At 60.5% G+C, this 23,785-nt stretch overlaps 2 protein-coding genes across 14 annotated transcripts in view; both read right to left on the bottom strand.

Moving 5' to 3' along the window:
• Positions 1-7,575, bottom strand: part of LOC308049428 (uncharacterized protein) — a gene marked incomplete at its 3' end in the record, with an annotated part of 56,460 nt that extends 48,885 nt beyond the window's left edge. Inside the window, exons 1-2 of the mRNA XM_080359071.1 lie at positions 7,061-7,575; positions 6,581-6,697 (exon numbers count right to left, since the gene is read on the bottom strand). Of these exons, the coding sequence (XP_080215197.1) occupies positions 6,581-6,697; positions 7,061-7,572 (629 nt within the window). The 5' untranslated portion in view covers positions 7,573-7,575. The remainder of the gene's footprint in view (positions 1-6,580; positions 6,698-7,060) is intronic.
• A 1,184-nt stretch (positions 7,576-8,759) lies between these two features.
• On the bottom strand, positions 8,760-13,349 carry CIRBP (cold inducible RNA binding protein). Of its 13 annotated transcripts, none has more exons than XM_080359138.1 (9): positions 13,245-13,349; positions 12,416-12,524; positions 12,216-12,322; positions 11,748-11,886; positions 11,571-11,655; positions 11,401-11,486; positions 9,678-9,794; positions 9,035-9,119; positions 8,760-8,897 (listed from the first exon to the last, which is right to left on the bottom strand). In XM_080359138.1, exons 2-7 carry the CDS (start codon positions 12,516-12,518, stop codon positions 9,733-9,735), a joined length of 582 nt encoding a protein of 193 aa, XP_080215264.1. In that variant the 5' UTR covers positions 12,519-12,524; positions 13,245-13,349; the 3' UTR covers positions 8,760-8,897; positions 9,035-9,119; positions 9,678-9,732. The 13 variants fall into 13 exon arrangements, with proteins under 13 accessions (XP_080215264.1, XP_080215263.1, XP_080215259.1 ...); XM_080359137.1 differs by having other exon boundaries at positions 9,035-9,128; XM_080359133.1 differs by lacking the exon at positions 9,678-9,794 and having other exon boundaries at positions 11,401-11,465.
• Positions 13,350-23,785: the final 10,436 nt, after the last annotated feature.

Genomic DNA, 23,785 nt, shown 5'->3' on the forward strand with positions numbered 1-23,785 from the left:
GTTTGCAAACGTTTCCAGCCCCCTTCCCAACGCGCCGCCCGAGTTCCGCACCAACGGTGGAGCCGCGGGTGCAGAGCAGCCCCGCGCCCACCGAGCACCGCAGTCCAGCCCCCGCGCCCACCGAGCACCGCGGTCCAGCCCCCGCGCCCATCGAGCACCACAGTCCAGCCCCCGCGCCCACTGAGCACCGCGGCGCAGCCCCTGTGCCCACTGAGCACCGCGGCGCAGCCCCTGCACCCACCAGCACCGCGGTGCGGCCCCCGCGCCCACCGAGCACCACGGTCCAGCCCTGCGCCCACCGAGCACCGCGGCGCAGCCCCTGCACCCACCAGCATCGCGGTCCAGCCCCGTGCCCACCGAGCACCACGGCGCAGCCCGCCCCGTCCCCCAAAGGCTCCCACGAAGAGCCCCCGGGTGCGGGGCCGGGGTTGTGAGCGCGGCTGGGGCCGCGGGGGCCGCAGCTCCATGAGACACCGTCACCCCCATGTCCCTCGAGCCGCTCGGTGAGCGGACAAGAAATTGAACCAAGCGCTTGCGACATCTCACACGATGTCCCTTGTTCCTTCCTTGTACCTTCCCCAGGACAGGGGACACGGACCAGGCAGCACAGGTAGAGCCACCTGTGACTGGAGGGACCCAACTTTGGCAGAGGGCTCTGAAACACAACAACGAAACATCTTCACCCGCACTGAAATCTACATTTCTCCCTTTTTCCCTCCCCAGGTAACCGGAGGCACTTGGGCCATCTCTCCTTCTATACAGTGAGCGCAAAACTTGCAGACTATTGTCCACACGTGCCCTAATTCATACGTGAACCCTCATTAAAAAGACAGGTCTGAGTACGGAGAGCAACACAAAGTGCTGGTGCGCGCACACGGCGCCGGGGGCCGGTCCTGCCGCAGCGGCGGTCGCGCCCTCGGCGAGCGCGGCGGCACCGAACAGCCGGGCGACATCAAAAGCATTTACCAGCACTCAGCAAACGACCCGCAGTGCCCGTTTCGAGGAAAGAAATTTGCATCCCAAGCACCGAGAGCACTTCAAATCGAGTCTGAAATAAATTGCGAACAGATCCATGCCGCCAGCTTGTGTTTGTGACCGGAATCCCAGCCACAGCCTCTCCCGGCAGAGGCGAGAGCTCCGAACGGCAGCGCCGAGCACAGACCAGGGCCAGAGAAACGCTGGGCAGGGCGGCACATCTGCAGCTAATGCTGCGTGCACAGGCCAGGGTCGTTAGTGCTAATTGGGGCCACCAGCCCCCTGAACCTGACAAGGAAGGAACATCGGGTTTACAGCCCACAGCAGCTCCCATGGACAGGGTGCGAAGGCGCGACGCCGTCCTGCCCGTGCCGGCGCTCTCCGTTAGTTCATTAACACCGCAGTTAATTTTGCAGAGCGCTCATGGGTGCAGATCGGGGGGTGCCGGTTTTCCCGGGTCACCGAGGCACATGGGCTGGGAAACACGACTTGGAGGAGAAGGGAGCAAACTCTGGGCCCGGCTTTAGTCCTGCAGGGTTTATGCGGAGCCTTGAGCCAGCCTAAGACAACGGCAGGCTCTGCTCAGACAAGCCTCTCCCTCGCTGCAGTGAGCTCTGCAGCTTCCTTCAGTCAAATTAGGGGATCCGCAAAGTTTCTCTGTCCCGGAATCACACAAAGCCCTTGTGAACAAGTGCTGACAGGGCTGCGTTAAACCCGGCTGAGACAAAGCCAGGAGCGAGAGGCAAAGAGCGCCCAAAGCGCCGCCCCAAATCCTGCTGCTCCCCCAGCGCCGGGGGCACGGCCGCGTCCTCCCACAGCTGCTGGACGCAGGATTTGCCTTTTTAAAGGAAGATTTGCCGTTTTAGAGCACGGGGATTTATTTTCAGCTCCCCCGGGTGCTGCCGGTGTGCTCGGTCTGCGAGGGCCGCCCGCAGGGACCCCCCGGCACCGCCGGCCCCTCCGCTCCGCAGAAACCCCGTCCCGTCACCGGGTTACAACACCAAAACCGAACGTCCCCAACCAACCTGCAGCCACCCAGCCCCTGGGCAGGGGACGTGGTGACACGGCCAGGAGAGCAGGGGACAGCTGGGGACACGGTGACACGGCCAGGAGAGCAGGGACACAGCTGGGGACACGGTGACATGGCCAGGAGAGCAGGGGGACAGCTGAGGACACAGGGAACTCGGCTGCTCTTTGTAACGTCCATCACCACAACCTGCACAACCGCCCTGTTTTGTGAGAGGGATGAAAAGCAGATGTTGGTACCAAAACAGCCTGAATTTAGTCCGGGTGTTAATTCTGTGCACTGAGGAAACCGGGATGTCCCCACCCAGGGGACAACAGCTCCCTCCTGACTGCCAAACGGACCTTGGCTCTTCCACTGCAGAGAGGACGGGATCCCCCTTGCAGGGATTGTCTGCACGAAACCAGAGATTAATGTCAGAACAAGGAGAAAAGAGAAGGAAGAGACTTCAGGAAAGCTCCAGAAAAGCACCAGCCCTCCAGCTCCGCACTAACTCGGCCCCACAAACAGCCCCCGCGCGGCCACGGTGGAATCGGGTGACAGAGAACGCTTTATTTCATTTGTTTCAAGATACAATGGAGGGGGGGGATGCCGTACACTAAAGTAAAACAATCAATCAATACAGGACTGGTTGCTATTTAAAAGGAAATCAGCAATTCAAGGAGGAGGTGGGAGATGAGCTCCCCACCTCTGAGAGCGCAGACACCTCGCGGCCCAGCGCTGTTCTATGGACGCCGTGGCAGGCAGCCCCGGCCACGGGCGCTTCCCGGCGCAGACCCCGCGGCGCAGACCCCGCAGCGCAGATCCCGCGGCGCAGACCCCGCGGCGCAGATCCCGCGGCGCAGATCCCGCGGCGCAGACCCCGCGGCGCAGACCCCGCGGCGCAGACCCCGCTGCAGCCGCACGTACCGGCGAAACCAAACAGCAGCGCGTTATGGACAGCAGAGCTGATGCTCGTTTCGCTCTCAGTCAATCCCATTAACCTCGGCAGACGGGCCGGTCGATACACCCAGCAGCTCAATCGCAACGGGAGAGGATCCCGCACAACCCGCCGAGAGCGGAGCAGCAACCACGTGAACTTTTGACATGAGGCTTTGGCTTAAACAACAGCGGTTGTCCCAGGCAAACTCTGCCGCAGCCACGGGCTGGTGACCGCGCAGCGCCGAGGGGAACCGTGCGCTCCGTCCCCGTTGCCCATTTTTGGCAAGTTTCGACATGAACCCCACGCGGAACAACAGCAAAGGGTGGCCGGAGCCCCAGAGCCTCCCACCAACACCCTGATTCCCCCTGGAGAGAGAAAAGTGCACCAGCAGCCGGCGAGGCTGGACGCGGCCGCCCCGAGCAGCGCTCGAGGCAGAGCTGCAGCCACGCGGCCGAGCCGCCTCCGTTTGCACCCGCTCTTATTTAAACCTATGCTGAAAAATCACTTGTTCCAACCATTGCAAAGGCTGTCGGTGACCAGGCTATCGACTCCGGCATCAAATACACACGAAGTAACTAAAGCTATAACTGAAGGAATTAGTGAACTGCTCTCCTGTTAGGGAAGCAGAAAGTGAGGCTTTTAAAGCCACTATTATTAGCAGGATATCCCCCCACCCCCGGCCTCGCACTGACGGTCCCAGCACTGCGGGGAGAAGCTGCTCGACAGCTCCCGTTCATTCCTGCAGGACAAATGCAGACCAGCAACAGCTGTGCCGAGCGGCGGATCTGCCCTCGCAGGAGTCCCAGGTCTGCAAGCAGCATCTGTGTTTTCTGCTCTCAGAGGCGCCTTTAGCCGTGATTCAGAACGGAGCAGGAATGGAGCATCTTGGCCCGTGAAGAGCGAATCCAGGAGCGAGCGCTCCCGCGATGCTGCAGGGGACGCGGAACCGGCCACGCGGGGTCACCGACTGCAGCTCAGCCGCGGCTCTGGCCGAAACAGGACCAGAAGAAAGTCACAGCAATGGCACAGCACAGCCCCACCGTCACCCTCTTATCCTCCACGTGAAGAAATCCACTCCCTTAAAGAGCGCTGGGAGAAGGGCTCTGAAAATTGACATGGTGCATATAGATCCTGGGCTGGTAAACCCTCCCGGCCTTCGGCTGAATTACCGTTTGCCTACAAAGCACCAGAACAGGGAGCTCTGAATCTGTCCCTCCGCACCTTCCCCTGCTCACATTCTAAATACCCGTGACAGCAAAATCACATTCTACCGACATTATTTTCACGGCAGGACCTGCAGGTTGAGGTCCCCTCTTCAATCAAAATCATTCAACTGTGAACATTAAGAAATCACCCAATCCTACAGGATCGGGAAACTTCAAAATTGCAAACGCCCATCTGTCCTACGAAGAGCGGAGCCTAAAGAACCACCAGGTTAAATCACCCCAGATAAAGAAAGGCCAAGCTCTGGTCACCCACGGAGCAGCGGGGCCACGCTCACACACTTTGGTCTCTGCGGCAGCTAAACAAGCAGAAAGTACCTGGAAGAGGCGTGAAATGATACAAACGATATGAAATTAGGGCACATCTGAGTGCTCTGTTCACATGGCAGCATTACTAAAAATATAGGTATATATTTAAAAATCTTTTGCACGCGTGCGAGAAAGGAGCTGAGGAAACCTGACCCGCCCTGCGCTGGGAACCGCACCCCGAGCGCCCGCTGACCCCTGCGGACGCCCCTCCCGCCCGCTCTTTGTCACCTCTCGGTTTTGTCCCCTTATCCAGGGAGGGTTTGCGAATCAAAGGGAAGGAGCCATCACTCCAAACACATTCCAAACCTTCAGCTCCAAGGGAAGGCCCAGCAGGGCCCGCCGAGGAACTCCCTGGGTTTTCCTGACAAAGGCACTACCAGTTTGGGGTAGAATTGGGACTTAAGGACACAGGAGCACTTTGCAGGCAGTTTTGAGCATTTTATCAGCAGATCCACGTAACAATGGCCGTCTAACACATTCGCATTTGGTCCTACAAAGTAAGAGCCCAAATATCAACACGGGCTGCACAGGAACATCCTGGCTTGCCAGGCTGAGAGTGGGACACAGCTCAAGCACCGGCACATGAGCGAAATTCCAGTACCCTCCAGAAAACCACCATTTCTGAGCCAGGGCTGCCCCCGTTTCACAGTCACAGTTCATGGGGGGCTGGATCCCCCTTTTCCAGGCGTCCGGTGCTCAGAGACAGGTCGCTCCACACGCCAGCGGTCGCGGTTCTCCAGCTCAGCCCGGAGCTCTGGCTCTTCCTCGGGGGTCCGGGACGGGGCCGGCAGCTCCGAACGCAGCGGCTGGGTCGACGTCGGACGTTTCTGCGGCGAACGCGGCGCTGAGCCGGGCAGGACAGCCCCAGCGCTCCCAACGCATGAGCGACGGCTCTGCTGGAGAAACGCTCCTCCGGGCAAAGCGGCACCTCGCGTCTGTAAACACTTTGCTCCGAAAACCCCCATTGGGACCTGAATTATCACCTGCACCCGCAAACCCCGCAACTACGAGAAAACCGATGCGTTTAACTCAAAGCGATTCTCTGTCCGAGCCACCACGCTACCCACACCAGCACGACAGACTCTCCCAGCTCCTGCCACAGCAGAGTTCATTAGAGACGCTTCCTAACGAAGCAGCCTGAAGGACAGAGGATCACATGGAATCTACTCGCCTGATATTTTCAGCTGACGGCCACAGTCAGTACAGAGGGATACGAGCACCTGGAAACACTGCCGGGCCAGCAGCTGCAGCACTTGAGGCCGGAGCGGGAAGATTTCAAACGCCGAACGCTCATCCAGGAGTCTCATTTTCCTCAGCGTGTCCCCGCGCAGGGGACAGCGCCCAGCGATGCCGCGCCACCTTTCCCCCAAAACACGCGTGAAGAGAACAGGTTTGGTCCCCTTTCCCCGGGCCCAGCTATGGAAGCGTTTGTACCATTAATTAATAGTCATTATAAGCAAATATAAAAAAATAAGACTTGAGCACTGGTAAGGTGGTTCCAAGGGACTTGCACCCTTGGTCGGTCTGTGCAGTTGGTGCCGCTGGTCCCAAATCACCTGGAAAAAAGGAAGACACGCAGCATTAGAGCGAGTACGTGCACCCTGAGACCCTGCGACCCCGGGGCGGCTCGGGGAGTGGGGCGGCCAGGCAGCAGCCACGAGGAAATGGGGAATATTCCTCCTCAGCATTAAAACAACAGCACCCATAGAAAACACACTCGCAGGGTCCACGGGGTGGGATCAGGAACGGATGCCCAAACGGGACCGAGAGTTTTAGCTGCGAAGGGGCTTGGGAGCGATTCTTGAACTGCAAAAACCAGCAGTTTCTCTTTCCCTGTCTGATGCCGGGAGGCTCAGAGCAGACAGGTCCGTCTGTCTGTCTGTCGTACGAGCTGCTAAACACAAGGCACAAAGTGGCTCTGGACAACCCAGGATACACCTCTGCCAGTGCGGCCGGTCAGAAAACCAAGAAAGGCGAGATAACGTCTGTTGCCAGCACAGGGACCACATACAGAGGTTTAATTGCTGCAGATCTGGCGATGGGGTCTGTGCCAGAGCTCCCACGTCTTTAGGAAGGAGCATCTCAGCCCCTCGCGAGGGGAACAGCAACACGCCGGGTCCCGCTTACCGCCTCAGGTTCTTGGACTCAAACACCGTGTCCTCGTCGCTGTCGAGCGAGGCCATCTCGATGTTCTCATCGGAATTCGCCAGCAGCCCGTATTTCTTCCGCTGAGGCTTCTTCAACCTGAAATGCGTTTTGTGCTCATTTCTGGGTCCCTGCGACCTGGGGACACGGAGAGCGCGGGTGAGCGGAGCCCGTCACGAGCCGAAGGGCAGCGCAGAACCAGCGCTGCTAATTGCCTTCGGTAATTAACAGCGGTGTGAATTCACAGCAGTGTTTTCCCCGAGCGGTGCAAGGGGACGAGAGCGCCGGCCCGGCAGGGGACGGAGCGGGGCCGCGGGGTCCGGGCCGCGGGGTCCGGGGCCGCGGGGTCCGGGCCGCGGGGTTCGGGGCGCGGGGTCTGGGGCCGCGGGGTCCGGGGGCGCGGGGTCCGGGGGCGCGGGGTCCAGGGCCGCGGGGCCGCGGGGCCGGGCCGGCCGCACTCACCGGAACGCCCGCAGGATGAAGTAGAGCGCGGCCAGCGCCGAGAGGCCGCTCAGCACGTACACCGCCCGCTTCAGCACCGGCAGCCCCGACCCCAATGGCAGCGCCGACCCCGGCGGCCTCCGCCGTGCCGGCGCCTGGCCCGGCCGCGTCCCGTTCCCGGCGGCCGCCCGCGGCGCCTCCGTGCCGTTCAGCGGGCTGGGGGCGGCGGGGGGCGCGGGGGAGGCGGCGGGGGGCGCGGGGGAGGCGGCGCGGGCGGCGGGCGGCAGCAGCGGCGGCAGCAGCAGCAGCAGCAGGCAGAGCGGGCCCGGCCGCAGCATGGCGGCGCCGAGCGGCGCCTCGGCGGGGCGGGCGCAGGAAGGCGGCGGAGGGCCCGGCCGGGCCCGGCGGAGCCGCACTCGCCGTTCCGGGGCAGCCGCGTTCCGGGCCCCGCCCAGGGCGGTGGTTTCACCCCCTCGCACCGCGGGTGCCGCCGGCGGCCCCCACAGCGGCCGTAGCGCCCTCGGCGCCGCCATTTCCCGCCCGGGCCGCCGTTCCCCCTCACACCGGGACCCGCTCCCTCACAGCCGCCATTTTCCCCTCAGGGGCCATTCGCCCCCCAGAGCCGCCGTTGCCCCCGCACGACGGGCAGCCCGGAGCTGGAAACACGAGCGTTTTGGGTTGTATTTCCAACAACCGTCTTGTTTCTCCACAGGATCTCCACACGGACCCGGGAGCCCACGATGTGGGACATGAAAAAAAGGGCATTTTGGCTCCAAAGGGGTCACTCAAAAGCCCCTGAGCACCTTCCCCAGAATGCAACGGCGTTTGGCATCCAGCCCCTCCAGCTCTCATTAGTGCCACCCTGTAATTAGCAATGCCAAAATAACACCAGCTCGAACTAGGCCTCTATTTTTGCACCTATTCATTATTACTGCCTGCATCTAGAGCAGCCTATTTAGGAAGGCCTTCCAAATAATACTCTGTATTCACAGTTTAAATTCATGTAAATGTCACCCGCCTCACATTTTCATCAGCAAAGGTCACTGTATTTAATATTATTAACACGCAAAACCCTCCAGGTACAGCCCCAAAAGTGTGTCAACTGATGGCTTTTTTAAACCCTGTTCACTTAGGTCATTTGAAAAAGGTCAAGACAAAGCAGGTTTCTACTAGAAAACCCTAGTTCATGAAAACCCCCTTTAATTGCTAATACTTCAAAGTAACTATTTTATTAACTTTGAACACAAGCAACCCCAAGTGTAAAGCTGTCAGCCTGGGGAACACGCAGCCACAAGCAGCACAATCCCAGTTACTCTTATGTGCACGGAATGAAATACTTTGTGTTACCCAAACTTTGGCATTTGCATTGTTTAGGATGCAAAACAAGCGTTTAGCAGCTCAGATTCACCTTATTACCGCATTTCAACTGGCAGCAGCAGCTTCTGTCCTGCACCTTGTTCAGCCACCGCTGCCCTGCCAGCTCCCTGCTCCACCATCTCCGTGCTGCAGGTGCTCAAACCTCACGTAATTAACCCATTTAACTAAAGGCTACAAGGATACAATCATATTCCTTTCTGCCCTTGCCATTGGAGACACATCCAGATCACCAATGGATTATTTTGTACTTTTTACCAGGCTTTCCACCAAATAACTGCATTTCTATTAAGTGCCTTGGCCACAACTCAATATTGTTTCCCCACAAAAGTACTGCAGAGATTCATTTTTTCCACATTCCAGGATTTTATTCTGGCTTGTTCGATCTCCTCATATGAACACCAGTAACAGCGCTGCGCGGGGCTCTTCATCTCCAACCCTCCACTCCATGGCCGTGCTCAGTCTCCTGCGACACATTCCAGGGCTGAAACAGAATTAAGACAGTGAATTAAAGGTAGAGGAAATAAACTTTCACCTAGAAGCTACTGGCTGGACTTTAGAGAACGGTGCTGTGACACAGCCCAACTTTTTGAGCCGCGGGGCGAGGGGCAGGCGTTTTACCTGCTTGGAAATGTGCGTTTGGGTGTTTCCTCTCGCACGGGACGCTCTCGCTCCTCAGGACTCGCTCAGCTGTCCCAGCTGTCCCCTCTTCAGCCTGCCAAAGCAGAGACGCATTAACAGAGACACCGACGGGAGCTTTGCCATCGTCCCCCCGCCCCCCCGCGCCAGGCACAGCGGGCAGGAGGGTCAGCGCGGAACCCCCCGCACCACAAAGCACAGTCTGGGACAACTGCGGCCTCGCACGAGCCCTAAGCAGAGAGTTTAACCAACTTTGCCATGGCTGCTTAGGAAGTGTGGGCTATGGGGAAAAAGTTAATGGCAACAAGTAGGATGGCAAAGAAAAGCTACAATTAAAGTGAGCAACTTAATGAAGTCTAGGAAGATTCTCAATAGATGAACACACAGTCAGGGAATTCGATTCCCGTCTTGCTTCCACGCCTGCCAGCGAGACACGACTGCATGCCCAGCTCTGATCTGTGGAACTCAAGTTGTGCCACAAGCCAAAGGTTGCAGACGGCATGGGTTCAAATTTTTCCAGCAGTTGACCAAAATTGTCAAAAGGAATATTTTTTCACAGGTACATTAGACTTTCAAATGAGCTCTCAACAAGAGGAAGGATGCGGACATGAGCAAAAGGAGTTACCTCGAATTACAGGACTATTTCCACATATGAACTAGCCAAGAGAGCAGCTTTCGTCTCAGAGGTTTCTGTTGGAGGCACAACACTTCTTTTCTCCAAGGACACTGCAGTTTCCATATGCTAGCAAAGAATTCTTAGAACTTGTAAGGCAATGACAAAGCTAGCTAATTACGGCAATTTACCTACCATCGCACGCTCCTGGCCAGCTCGGCACTAGTCCAGTGACTAAGGACTGTTCACTACAGCTTTCCCACGTAGGCTACTGCTGCATTTTCAGAAACATCACTTTTTCTCCCTACCGCTGGCGTTCCCTGCAGCTCCACTAGAACATCCTGAGCATAAACCATCGTTTCTCTGCCTCTAGACAAGTCTGATTGTTCTTTATGTGAAAATATGTTGACGAATTCACATGTCAAGACCAATTAAGATTAAATTCTACCAACTGGTCGGTAAAATCTGACTCGCTCTTACGCTATCGCTAGTCTTCTCTGGCATCCTCTATCACTGATCGACTGTTCTTCATCTTCCAGGATTGTGTTGTGCAATGAAATGTAAATGTCAGGAGCAGAGTTCATTTCAGACGGTCTTTTAATAGGCTTCGTAAAGCCAAAGAAAACTGTATACAAGAATCCTTTACCACTTCAAATACAATATCAATGGAATATGCATATTTCTTCCAGTAAAAAAGGACAATATAAATAAACATTTTCAAGAACCTCTTTTTTTTTTTATGGTAAGTTTGCAAGTCTATTTCTGGGTAATTTACATCATTACAACAGTAAAAATACCGTTATGCAGGTTGAACATACAAGCAAGTTTCTCTTTAGATATATCAAGGTGGTTTGCCTTCCAATTTGTACCCAGGCTGCATTCCTACCTTGCTACACTAAAGGAATGTTACAAAAGACGAAGGTAATGCACTTAAAAAAAAGAGAGTCCACAGCTTGTTCAGCTTCCAGTGAACATTGAATTAAAAGGTCCTTTCTATCTCAAAAGAAACTGAATTGGGGCCCCAACTTCACAAAAAACAACCTTGGCTCATCATGAAGGATAAAATAAAATGTGAAGTGCTTTCAAAAAAAGATTAAAAACACTTGAAAGCAGAGCTTTCTTAAAGGAAAGTCTAATTAGACCATCTCATATCAGAAGCTGTCAGGCTGTGTTTGACAAGATTAGAACTGATAATACTACAAAAGTGAAAATACAAGTAGATGTACTACACAATAACGATTTCAGCGAAGCTCCAAAAATCTTTATAAATACAGCCATTGGAAGGACGATCTTGAGTCAGGAAGGATTTTTACTCGTTGTGTGTAGCTGAGGACAAGAAGCAGGCACAATTGTAAAGGCACTGAAGCATAGACAAGTTCCAGCATTTTACTCCCTTTGCATTATTTCCGAAGCTACTGCTAGTTGGCTACACCGTGAGAACTCCCCCACCCTTGATTAGAGCTTGTTAGGGCATCTGAGTTTCAGCTTAGTCTCAAGCTCGAGGAACGTATTTTAAAAAACTTGCTTTGCCTTAGATCCAAACAACTCCTACACATGCATTACAAATTAGAAATTTAAGCGGCACAACCACGTCCAAAGCCTGACAGATTGGTTCTTAGGGGCAAGAGCAGAAATAGCGGTTGGGTCCGAGCGAGCCTTACGGCATTTCCAGACTTGAGACAGGCTCAGAGGTTCCTACACATGTACTCGTCACTCCCAATGAACCAGGACTTACCGTAACTGTCGTAGCTGTCTCTGTAGGACCCTCCTGAAGACCTGTCGCCATAACCACCTTGACTCCTGCTGTTAAAAAACAAACACCTGCTTTATATTTGCTCAGCTGGAGCCTATTGAGCTTGGCATCAAAGAGGCAACACTGGCTTAATGAGCTTCGCAACAACCCACCTGCTATTATAGTAGTCTCTGGAACCATTATAACCTCCACTCCGGGAATCAAATCTGCCTCCGCCGTAGCCTCTGTCTCCACCTCCTTCAACAGACACCAAAAAACGGGTGTCATATACGTTCTGACCAACACCAGGACAAGCTCAGGCACCGCGAGTCGCTCACACACACACTCACCTCTGGAGAAGCCGCGGCCCCGGCCTCTGCCCCCGCGGAAGAAGCCTCTGCCCCCCGAGGAGCCCCCTCTGTACCCGCGGGATCTGTTCTCTGACGATTTCCCAGCCTGATCGACTCTGATCTGACGTCCGTCTACAGACTGACAAACGGAAAAAGCGTAAATCCACTTGGGATTTGAACTTATAAATCACAAAGCACACGGACAATGAGATGCAGAACCTCCCTGCCAGCTCAGCGGTGCCAGAACTTACTGTGACAAAGAAAGGTTTTAACTGTCACAACTGCGCCAACTACACAAATCGCATTCAAACAGCATATACAGGCATTTCTACAGCATCACTATTTTTCAGTAATATAGATCAAATCACAATACTTTCAGAATTTATATTGGACAGATTTCTCTTTTTCTACATAAACGCATCTTTTGAAGTTAATACATTTTAAGGATATAGAGAAGCTGCTCCTTACCTTTCCATTCATGGCCATCATTGCATCTTTAGCATCATCTATGTTTTCAAAGGTAACAAAGCCAAAGCCTCTGGATCTCTGAGTCTCTCTGTCTTTCACCACAACAACTATAAAAAAAGGGGGGAAAAAAAAAAACCATCAGCACTTGCACATCCTACCAAGCTCACAGGAGCCACCCCAGCTCGGCGCCGCAATCTCACCTTCTGAAATCTGTCCGTATTTTGAGAAAACCTGTTCCAGCGACTGCTCGTTCGTGTCGAAACTCAGCCCGCCAACAAAGAGCTTCCCCTCGTCTGAGGCCATTCTGACCTGCGAAAGCAACACAGCCGGAGTCAGTGCCGCCAAATCGATACCCCCACAGCGCCTGAAAGATTAACTTGTTAGAACAACGCCAACCGCCTCGTACGAAACGTCTGAACGCCAGTACGCTACTGATTTAAACGACAGAGGAGCGTTCTCCAGGCGGGCTCCAGTCACAGCGCGGGGGCTGAGGTGGGCAGCAGGGCCGCATCTCGGCGCTGGAGGCCGCACAACCGGGGGCTGGAGGCCGCACAACCGGGGGCTGGAGGCCGCACAACCGGGGGCTGGAGGCCGCACAACCGGGGTGAGCCCGGCCCGGCCCGCGGCCCCCCGAACCCACCGCGCATGCGCGTCCCGCCACCTCGACCCCGCCAGCGTGCGACCCCCGCCCCTCCCTCCCGCTCCGCCCCCTTGGCGCACGCGCAGCCCGCGGTCCCGCCTCCTGCCCGCCGCCATTTTGCACCGCCGAGGCCCGTCGCCATTTTGTTTCCGAGGGCACATTTTAGCCCTCGCCGGCCCCCTTTCCACACACGACACGCGGCCGGGACAGCCCCGCCGGGCTCCCCGCGCGGCTGCGGAAACACCCGTGCCGCGGAGCGAGCGCCCCGTTCCGGACTCCGCCAAACAGCGGGCCCTCAAGCTCCTAAGGCATTTTCCCTTTCGCTCCGCCGCTCTGAGCCTCCCCGGCCTACCCCGGCCGCAGCCCGCCCACCGCGGCAGGCGCCTTACCGGTGCCCTGGAGGTGCGGGATCCACGCAGCACTTCAAAGCTTCAGCGCGATGTACGCCGAGGCTGGCGGGGCGGCGGTTTATAAACGCCCGCGCTGGGCCCCGCCCGCCTCATGAATATGCAGATTAGCCTCGCTGCAAGGCGGGGCGATGACGCCACCAAAGCGCTGCCGCCGCCGCCTCACCTGATTGGCCTGCATGTTGTTAATATTCATGAGCCCCACGGGGGCGAGGGGAGGAGGGAGCGAAAACAAAAACGCCGCATTTCCCTCCGCCCCGCCCTCTCCTCCCACGTGGGGGCGGGGCACCGAGGGCGGCGCGGATTGGTTGGGAGCGCGGAGACGGTCGGCCGGGAGAGCCCCTGTGAGAAGAAAGGAAGTGGAGGCAACTGATTGGCCGGCGGCCGCTCCCGCCCCGCCCTCCCTGGCGGGGGCGTGTCCGCGCTGCCCCAGTTTCGCGCCCTTCCCGGCGATGCGGCGGCTGCCGCAGACAAAGGGGCCGCTTGAGGCGTCGCCGCCATCTTGGCTGCCGAGCGCTTCCGCCGCGGCCTCGCTGTCCCCGCTGTCCCCTCCCGGTGAGCGAGTCCCTCAGATGTCGCCTGTCGCCCAGCGCGGCCCTCCCTGTCCCCACCTCTCCCGAGGTTTTGGTGGTCACACTCGTAGCTCCCTTTTCCATCAGCAAGATGATGGTTTCCGCCATCAGCCCTGCGCGTGCGGGGAGATGGCGGCACATCGCACACAAAAAGCAGCCCTGGCACTGTTTCCAAAGCATCAATGGCTTTGTTTAAAAAATAATAATAAAAATACTTCGCTCAGCCCATTTCCTGAAATGTTTAAAAGCACACGCTGAGGTTTATTCTAAGGTGAGAATGTCTTCAGCGTTAAAAACTTCCTTATTGAAAGAGGAACCTCCCTAGCGAAGACAAACGTCTCTCTGCAAACGTCTGTTTAAAAAGCCCTGGAAATAAAATTTTCCAGTTTTTCTTTTATTTCTTTATTATTATTTTCTTGCTGTGAAAAAACTCACTAACTTGCCAGTCCCAAGAGGGAATTAACAACATTGAACAATGATAGTATACATTATATATAGATATAATTAAATGTATCTGATATTGCCATAAACGAGAACGTTCGAGGCTCAGACTGTGCCAGAGCAGTGGGGGATGGAGCGACCTTGACGCACGGAGCCGTTTTCGGAGTGACAGGGACAGGCGCGGGACGGCGGCGGGAGGAGCCGCGGTTTGTCCTCCGGGGACAGACACTGCGGGCTAACTGTGCTTCAAGTCCCCGTGCACAGCCAGCGCGGGGCGGGAGCTTGAAGACAGTGTCCCATCACTCAGCCCGTGGCACTTCATCCCGTGTCCCTTCATCCTGTGTCCCCTCAGCCCGTGTCCCCTCAGCCTGTGTCCCCTCAGCCTGTGTCCCCTAAATCCATGTCCCTTCATCCTGTGTCCCCTCATCCCGTGTCCCCTCAGCCCATGTCCATTCATCCTGTGTCCCCTCAGCCCATGTCCCTTCAGCCAGTGTCCCCTAAATCCGTGTCCCTTCATCCTGTGTCCCTTCAGCCTGTGTCCCCTCAGGCCATGTCCCTTCATCCCGTGTCCTTCATCTCGTGTCCCCTCAGCCCATGTCCCTTCATCCCGTGTCCCCTAAATCCGTGTCCCTTCATCCCGTGTCCCTTCAGCCTGTGTCCCCTAAATCCGTGTCCCTTCATCCTGTGTCCCTTCAGCCTGTGTCCTTCATCCCGTGTCCTCCATCCTGTGTCCCCTCAGCCCATGTCCCCTCAGCCCATGTCCCTTCATCCCGTGTCCCCTCAGCCCATGTCCCTTCAGCCTGCGTCCCCTAAATCCGTGTCCCCTCAGCCCGTGTCCCCTCATCCTGTGTCCCCTTAGCCTGTGTCCTTCATCCCGTGTTCCCTCAGCCCGTGTCCCTTCATCCCATGTCCCCTCAGCCCACATCCCCTCATCCCGTGTCCTTCATCCCGTGTCCCCTCATCTCATGTCCCCTCATCCCGTGTCCCCTCATCCCAGCGCAGGCAGCAGGTCCTGCCCTGGGCTTTGTGACAGACTCCGTATCAGAGTCAGATCGCTCACCCTGCAGATCTTGCAGGTTGTTACGGCCGTTAATTAAGCAACAAGACATAACGCGCGTGATTTGTGTCACTAGAGCAAACCCTCCCGTGGCTGCAGTGACCGAATACGGTGAAAACGCCGGCGCTTCTTCAGGACCCAAAGCCCACAGGAACAAAACCACAACCAAACCCATTCCCTTCTCTCTTACTACTTCCCCGGAGGGAGCTGCTTACCCTGCTCTGAAAACAGAGCCCTGACGCAGCCCGGCCGTTGCCATGGCAAGGAGCGCTGCTGCTGCTGCATTTCCCTCCTTGGGTTCCTGCGCCCGGGTTTGCGGAGCTGCGGGACAAAGCCGCGGCGAGCGGGCGCTCCGGTGCGTGGCAGGGCCTGCCGAAACCCGCGGGAATCAGGGCTGGACGCGGCGCCGTGGGGCAGAGGGGCTTCCCTGGCAAGGACGGTGAGAGCCAAAGCGCACCGAAATACCCCATGTGGGGACAGAGGCGGCACGGTGCTCCGGTGCGGCTGGGAGACGGTGACAATAGCGCGTGGTAACCACAGCAACCGTGTAACTGGCACCGACAAGCCGTTTTATCAGGGATTTCGCCGCGCTTCCCAGCCAGATTAGGGAAAACTAAACCCTCTGTTGTCGCACCATCGACACCTGCCCAAGTGGAGCCAGAATTCTGGAACGACTGGAAAATGGCGAGAGGGCTTTGGGGGCCCCCCAGGTCCTGCTGCTGTCACCCGTGCCGAGGAGCCGTCCGCAGCCCGACCGCCGGCACAGCGTGACAGTGCCCGCGTGGCCCTGCCTGTCCCCACGTGCCCTTTGGGGACGTTTGGTGACAGCTCAGCCTCCTGTCGTTGTGTCCCCGGGCTCCTGGGGGGCTGTGGCATCACCAGCTCTTGTCCTTTGCTCCTGCAGCAGCTGCAGTTTCCAGATCCCCTTTGGGGCCCGCAGGAACATCTGGAAAACACCAGGATTCCTGCAGAGCCGGTGCCTCTCCCCGGCGCCACCGTCACCGCGCGTGGGCCACGATCTGGCGTTTGCCGCGGGATTTGTGCCCTTTTCTCCCGGCGTTACCAGCTTTGCAGGCATCAGCGCTGACGTTACAGCTGCTGCTTACGTAGCGACGCTTGACCGGCATAAAACCCTCTCACCTGCCAGCTCTGCCGCGCCGGAGAGCCCGGCTGTGCCGCGGGCGACTCGGGTTGGTGCCGCAGCACCGGTGCGGTGAGCTCTGCCCGGCTGCTGCCCCTTCCGGCAGGGATCTGCTTCTGCCAGGCACAATGCGGCTCTTTCTGGGGTGGAAACAGCAGCAGCAGCCAGAGCCGTGCATTTTCCCTCCCCACCCTCGCTCCTGTCAGCCCACCGGCTGTATTAAGGACACATCACGGTTATATAAGCTCTCATTAATCATCATCTAAGAGTATTTGCAGCATCGGAGCTCTTAAGGTCAGGAGATGCTACTCTAGGAGACAACAAACAAACTTCCACGGTGCAAACACCAAGTGACCTCCCAGGCAGGGAGGGCTGGGCACGCAGGAGGGTTTTTATCCAGTCCTTAGGGACAAAAACTGCCGGGAACGCGGTATCTCTCCCCAAAAAGGGATGAAATATGCACCGTGGTGAGCTGGCCTGCATGCTGGGGGAAACTGGAGCCCCTCCACACCCCTGGGCCCCCAGGCAGCCTTTGCTCCAGCTCCCTGCACCATGGCTCACCAGGACACCCCGTGTCCCCCTCTCTGCTCGTCAGCAAATCCCCGTGTGCTGCCCTGTCCCTGCGAGCAAATATAAATCACCCGCAGACACGCGCGGCCCCTCCCGAGCAGCTTTATCGCCACCGAGGCGGCGGAGCGAGCCGGGATTCTGCGGGAACAGCCGCGGCTGCAGAAACCCCTGAACTGCAGCATCGACGTTTCTGGCAGCCCAGAAGGTTCCCTGGCATGAGCTCATCCTGCGCCGTCCCCCGCGGTGCCTCCCGCTGTAACCCAACCTCTCCCCGCGCCGCAGAGCAGGAACCAGAAACGCCAGCGGAGCAGATTCTTGGCCGTCTGGGTCACTTTCTCCCCGCGCTGCCTCTCCCGAAGCTCCGAGTCATGCGATTCCTGCTCTTTTTTTTCCCCTTAGGGCAGGGAAACGGGTTGGGAAGGTTCCCCCGCTCTCCCCAGCGGCCGATGGGATGGAGGGCAGGTAGAGGCACCGGCTCGGCCGCCAGCAGCACCGCACCTGCCCGGCCAGCCGGGTGTTTGCCAGGAAAAGCTGGATTTCGGCATGGCAGGGGCCAGCGCCAGCCCCGCACAGCCGCCTGGGGCTGGGGAGCGATTCCTGGAGTCAGGAGCTTTTGGGGGAGCTCGGCAGACCCAGGAGCCCTCAGCTTTGCAGTTAGCACCACAACCTAAACATGGGTCGTCAGATTCCACCCCAGCGCTGGGGGACCAGCCGTCCTCCCCGGGCCACAACGAGCCCCGAGTGCGCTGGGATCCCTCCCCGGGCCCCAAAGGCGCTGGAAGCCGCAGCGGCGGCTGCTGAACCGCCCAGCGCTGCCCCAAGAGCCGAGCCCCTCCGGCACCGCGCTGGAGCGGGACGTGACCTGCTTCCCAAAGCGGAGGATGGGACTGAGCAGGGGCCACTGCGGCCTCGACACCCCCTGGAGCAGCTGGGACCACCGGGAGCCACCGAGGACAGAAGCCAGCCCCCCCAGGCTGCAGCCCCTCCCCAGCTGCTTTAGAAGCCCTTAAAGCAGCAGCGGTGCTGAACCCCTCCCAGCTGCCGGGGGGATAGTTCATTTTTAGTAGCATTTCTGCAGCCCCGTCCCTCCTGGCGTGGGGGCCGCAGGGGGGCCGCTATTGTTCAGCGCAGGCAGCTCTGCAGACAAAGGGGGGCACACGTGGGCGGGGGGGTGTGGGGGTGTCTCCCCCAGCCCCACCAAATCCAACCATCTGCAGGATGGAGCTGATCTAAACCAGCCCTTCCTGAGGGTTGGGGGCTGCGGGCTTGGACGGGCTGGGGGGGCCCAACCTGTGCACAAGGGGTCACAGGGGTGGTGGAAAAACTGTGGGTCTGGGAGCAGCAGCCCCTTGCCGGCCCCGGGGGCTCCCCCCGCACCTTGAGTGTTTTGGAAAATAATCTAAAAAAGAAAAGGCAGCGAGATCCGGGAAGCGGGGGCTGCGGTTCCTGTTCTAACGCCCACGGCTCCTGCACTCGCCCCCCCGCGCTGCGCAGGGGCCGCTGCGGGCAGGGGGTATGGGGGACAGCGGGGGGTCAGCAATGGGGGGACAGCAGGGGGGGAAAGCGGGGCGGTGACAACGTGGGGAGACATTCCAGCAGCTGCGGAGCTGCTGGGGACCCGCTGGCCCCCGGGCACCCGCAGCGCTTTGCGCGGGGAGGGTGGGGGTTTGCACGCACCGCGCTGTGCACAGCCCACGGCTGCTGCCCCAAGGCACCCGCACCCCGCTCCACGGCACCCTGCCCTGCCCCGCGGCGCCCATGGCTACACGCTCCTGCCCCACGGCAACCGTGGGGGCCGCGGGAACCTGCCCCACCCTGGGGATTTGGAGCCTGGCCCCTTGCCCTGTTGAGCGTGGGGCGGTGCTGGGGTGCGCTGCAGCCCCACAGCAGGGCCCACGAGCTGCCGGGGGCTCGCGGGAGCTGCGTTTCCTGACCCCCCCGTGCCCCAGCAGCACCCGCTCCCCACGGGCTCGGCTGGGCCAGCGGGACCCGGTGGTCACGGTGCTCAGCGGGCTGCGACGTGTCCCGGCTCCCGGTGCCCGTGTCCCCTCGGGCACAGCTCCTCGCACGGCAGAGGAGCGCGACGCTCCATCTGCGCCCTGGCCACCTCTCTTTGAGGACGTCCCCCATCCCGGGTGGCCGTTCCTACCCCCAGCCGGCCCAGCCACCCGCGGTCCCTCAGGGCCCTGCACCCATGGGTGCCGCGGTGCCGCAGGGTGCTGAGCACTGCCGTGGCGGTGGCAGCAGAGGGCAGCCATGCTACATGCACGGCACCCATCCTGCCCGGCTCCACACGCGCGTGCCCCGCGGTGCCACAGCCACGCCGGCGACCCTGTGCCACCCCATGCCGGGGGGTCCTGTCCGTGTCCCCCCAGCTCCCAGGTGGGACGTGGCTCTGCAGTGAGCAGCACCGCAGCTCCAGGCAGTCACAACACGGCAGCTGAGGGGGCTCAGCACCCAGCGTGCGACCGTGCACACACATGCACGGGAACACACGTGCAACGGATCCACCGCCACACAGCCAGCGGTCCAAGGCGGTGGCAGCGTGACCCTCCTCCTGTCCCCAAGGAACTGTCTGCTGCAGGCAAATCACACACTGTCCCCGTGCCTCAGTTTCCCAACTGGGGCGGGCGGCCCCAGCTCTTTCACAGGACACGAGCCCCACAGCTCCCGGGGTCCTGGCTGCTGGTTCTGCCCCGGGCTGGGGAGCCCTGGGCACAGCAGCCCGCACACACAGCTGTGCACACATCTGCACACGCAGGGCACGCGTGTCGCTCCCAGACACCTGTGCACGCTCTGCACAGGGCCGGCTCACACCGGCCGTTGCACACGTGGGCACACACACTGCCTGCCAGGCCCCTGCTGTGCACACGCGTGTGCAACCGCACGCCTGCGCACACACACATGCACTCGGCCCCCCCGCAGCGCTGCGCCCACTGCGCCCCCGCTGCGCCCGCCGCAGCGTCTCCGTGGCAACGCTTCGGATTTATCAATGGAGCCGCTGCGGGAAAACGCTCCTGGCGAGGCGGGAGGAAGTGGGGGGGTGGCCGAGAGCTGGCGGGGACAGATGGGGGACAGACAGGGGACAGACGGACAGGCGGGGGGGGGCTGTGGAAGGCAGGGTGCAGGAGGGGGCTGTGCGTGCTTGCAAGGCCAATGTGCAGGCGTGGAGGGGCCATGCCACGCACACGCGTGTGCAAGGGAAGCTGGGGAGGCTGGACGTACCCCCCACACCTTCCCCAAGGCTCTGCCAGCCCCACGGTCCCCCCGCAGACACCGGGGGCTGTTGGGGACGCTGTGCCCTCGTGGACAAGGGACGAGCCGCAGGGCCAGAGGCACAGCTGGGGGTGGTGGCAGCCAGAGGGGCCAGGGCTGATGGCCAAGAGCCAGGATCGTCACTCCTGGGTCCTCTCCCTCGCTTTGGGCTGGTGGAAAGGGGCTAACATGGGGGGCCACCGTGTCCCCTCCCTAGTGACGTGCTGCCCAGCACCGCGCACAGCCAGTGAGTCAGGACACCCGACTGTCTCAGCCTGGCCCTGACTCAGCGCGCGGCCCCGGGCAGGACACGCCGCTCACGCCATGGGGAAGGGGCACGGGGACACGGGGGTGGTGACATTCCCAGCTGTGCCACAGGACCGGGTGTCCCCGCATGGCTCTGCCAGCCCTGCCGCTCGGTGCTGCGTGTGCCGCCAGCACCACGGCTCAGCACCATCCCCAGGGAGCCGGGCAGGGGACAGGGCGCAGCAGTGGCACGGTGCTGACCTGGCGTCTGCCCGCGCTCGGCGGCTCTGCCGGGCCCCGGGGCACGGGACGGGAACGGTGACGTTGGCACATTGGCATCACGCGGCTGCAGGACGGGTCACGGCTCAGGCAGGCTGGGAAGGGGCAACGAGCAGAGCGGGGACAGCAGCACGTCTCTGTGCCTGTGGTGGCACACGGCAACACTAGGAAGGCAGGAGCCACTGCCGGCCAGCGGCCACCACCCGCCCCGTCACCCACCAGAGGAGCCGGGACGGGCGGGCACAACCCCGGCGACAACAGCGGCTGAGATGAGCTGGGGACAGGGACACAAGCCAGACCCAGGGGTGGGGGCAAGGTGTCTGCTGAAGTGGTTGTTGAATTGTTCATGTTTTCCTCTTCCTCAAGACCCAAATCAGCAATGAGGAGCTAAAGTTAATTGGCAATAGATTAAATTAAGCAAAAAATTTCCGAGATGAAACAGCTTTGCCAGCAACACCTGGTGTCCGCGCCCCTCGGTGCCTCGCTCACCGCCCCTCACCGGGGCTGGGGACCCTCGGGGGGAGCGCGGGGCTGTCCCACGGGACAAGGAGCCCCGAGGCCGCGGGGCCGGGCAGGGCTGCCCACGTCCCGCACCCGGCGGGGCCGTTCCCCGCAGCCGCTTCCAGGAAGGGCTGCAGAGGAGGAGATGGGACGGCGGGTTCACACCAGCTCAGCACTTTCACAGCCCTCCCCAGCCCCGGCACACCCGGCTCATCACACGCCCGCTCACACCCGCGCCCGCCGCCGGCCAAACCCACAGCGCGCAGCCAGGAAAAGGGCAAAAAGGAGGAAAAAACAATTCAAAAAAATCCAGTAAGTGAATGACCCTTTTTCCAGCCTCACCACAAAGCATTCCTGACATTTTTGGCCACGCTGGCAAGGACGCGCGTGTGCACAGGGCCCCGGGTCACGCTTGGGACTCGCTGGTGGTGACGGTGACGGCCGCAGCCCCGCCGAGGGGTGGGGTGACCGACCCCCGCCCGGGCAGCGCGGCCGGGACGGTTGGTGCGGTTGGGTTTTACAAGCGCCAGCCGAGGGAGCGGCCGCGCGGCATCGGCCCAGGGGAGCCCGGACCCGGGAAATCCCCGTAGCCGGAGCCAGGCGCCCGCCCGGCCACCGCGGCTCCCACAAAGGCACCTTCGCCCCGGCGAGAGCGGCAGGTGTTTGGGGATCCCCAGCCGCACCAGCGCCCGGTCACTCCCCTCCGCGTCCGGGACCCTGGTCCTGCCGGCCGTGAGGCACCGCGCCCGCTGGGGACCAGCCGCGCTTCCCCTCCCGGCAGGAACCGGGACACCCGGCTGCCGGCCCAGAGAAGATGTCGCTGTGCCCAGAAACTTGCTGACTTCTGAAAAACAGGGCTTGGAAATAAAACCTCATCCGAAGTCCTGGGGCAGCGGGCTGGCGGCAGGGCCGTGCTGCTGCGCTCCAGTGTTTTATTAATCAAGGCCTGGACCAGCTATTCCATGGTTTTCTGGGATGGATGCTGGGCTGGCAGCTCCCTAATCCCCTGACTCAGCCTCTTTACCCTCCACAGCCCCTGGCTGAGCGTGGCTTTTTCCCCATTCTGGATGTTGCGGTGCTGCACGTGGGGCTCTGCCCGGCTCCCACCGCGCTCCTTGGGCACCGCTCGCTGCCCTCAGTCCCTTCGCCCATCACTGGCATTGCCGCCCCTTTCTCAGACCCGCGCCCTCCAAGACACCATTCCCCGGCGCCGCTGACGCCGCGTCCACAGCTACGCGTGTGGCTGCAACTCTGTGGCTGATGCCGCGGCCGCTCTGGGGGTCTCGGTGGCCCGGGGAGCACTGGCGGCTCCCCTGGTGCTGCCGGGGCGCGGAGGAAGCGCAGCTTCACAGGGACTCGCCTGTTTGTTTGCTGAGCAGATGAGTCATTCCCGGATCGCTGCGCGTCCCCGCGCCTCCCCACCTGCCCGCGCTGACTCACGCGGCTCCGCGGGCACTCGCTGTGGCTCCAGCCCTGGTAGCCGCTCACCAGGACGCCCTGGTGCCACCGGACAGACGCTGTCCCGTGGAGGGGACCACGGCTCCACAGGGACACACGGGCTTTGCTCAGGAGGGTGAACGCTGCGGCGCTTGGCAGCGCCCAGGGCAGGAGCTGGCGGGGGCAGCGTCAGGGGGTTTGGCCAGAGCCGCGGCAGCAGCCGTGCCGGGGCAGCGTGGGCAACCTGCGGGGCAGAGGGCCAGGCAAGCTCAGCAGCGCCGGGCACTGCAGGGAAGGGCTGGGGTGGTTGCCCCAGTCATTGCGAAAGCGATTCTGGCGAGCGGGGCCTGGGAACGGGGTGAGCGGGGAGGGGGCAGCGGCTCCACCTCATGCTGACTCACAGAGGCTGCCCGTGCCGCGGCACAGCGCCTCGGGCAGCGCCGGCACCGCCAGCACAGCGCCCGCAGCACCACCCGCTCTGTGCAGCCACCAGCACCCACCCCATGCCGAGGTCTGCGGCGCTGCCTGGGGGACACCGTGGCACCCCGGACCCACGGCAGCCGCAGAGCCCGGTGCTGCCAGCGGCTCGGTGCAGGGCAGGACTCGGGGAGCGCACGGTGCCACCCCATGAGCCCAGGGCTGCCTCCTGCCACGCACCCAAAGCACTTGGGTCATCACAGCCGCACAGGGACCTCCCAGTCCCTGCATAGCCCAGTGGGGGCACGAGCCCCCAGCCCTGCTCCTGCAGCCCCGCGGGGAGCCCCGGCACCCAGCAGCATCCCCCACAGCCCGGTCCCGCAGGCTCCACGTGGCCACGGCAGCCGGGCCGGGGGGTGGGGAGCGGCAGGAGTCCAGGACTGAGTCACGGCTTCCTCTGCGAGGGGTGACTCAGAGACGCAGGGCTCGGCGTGCAGGAGTGTGCAGGGCTGCATGTGAGGGCAACCCCCGACACGCGCGTGTGCGCGGCCCAGCGCGGGGTGACACCGGTGAGCAGCCACGGCAGGCAGCGGTGGCACACGCGTGG

The sequence above is a fragment of the Nesoenas mayeri genome (assembly GCF_963082525.1).
Source record: "Nesoenas mayeri genome assembly, chromosome: 25".
In the NCBI taxonomy this organism is placed as follows: Eukaryota; Metazoa; Chordata; class Aves; order Columbiformes; family Columbidae; genus Nesoenas; species Nesoenas mayeri.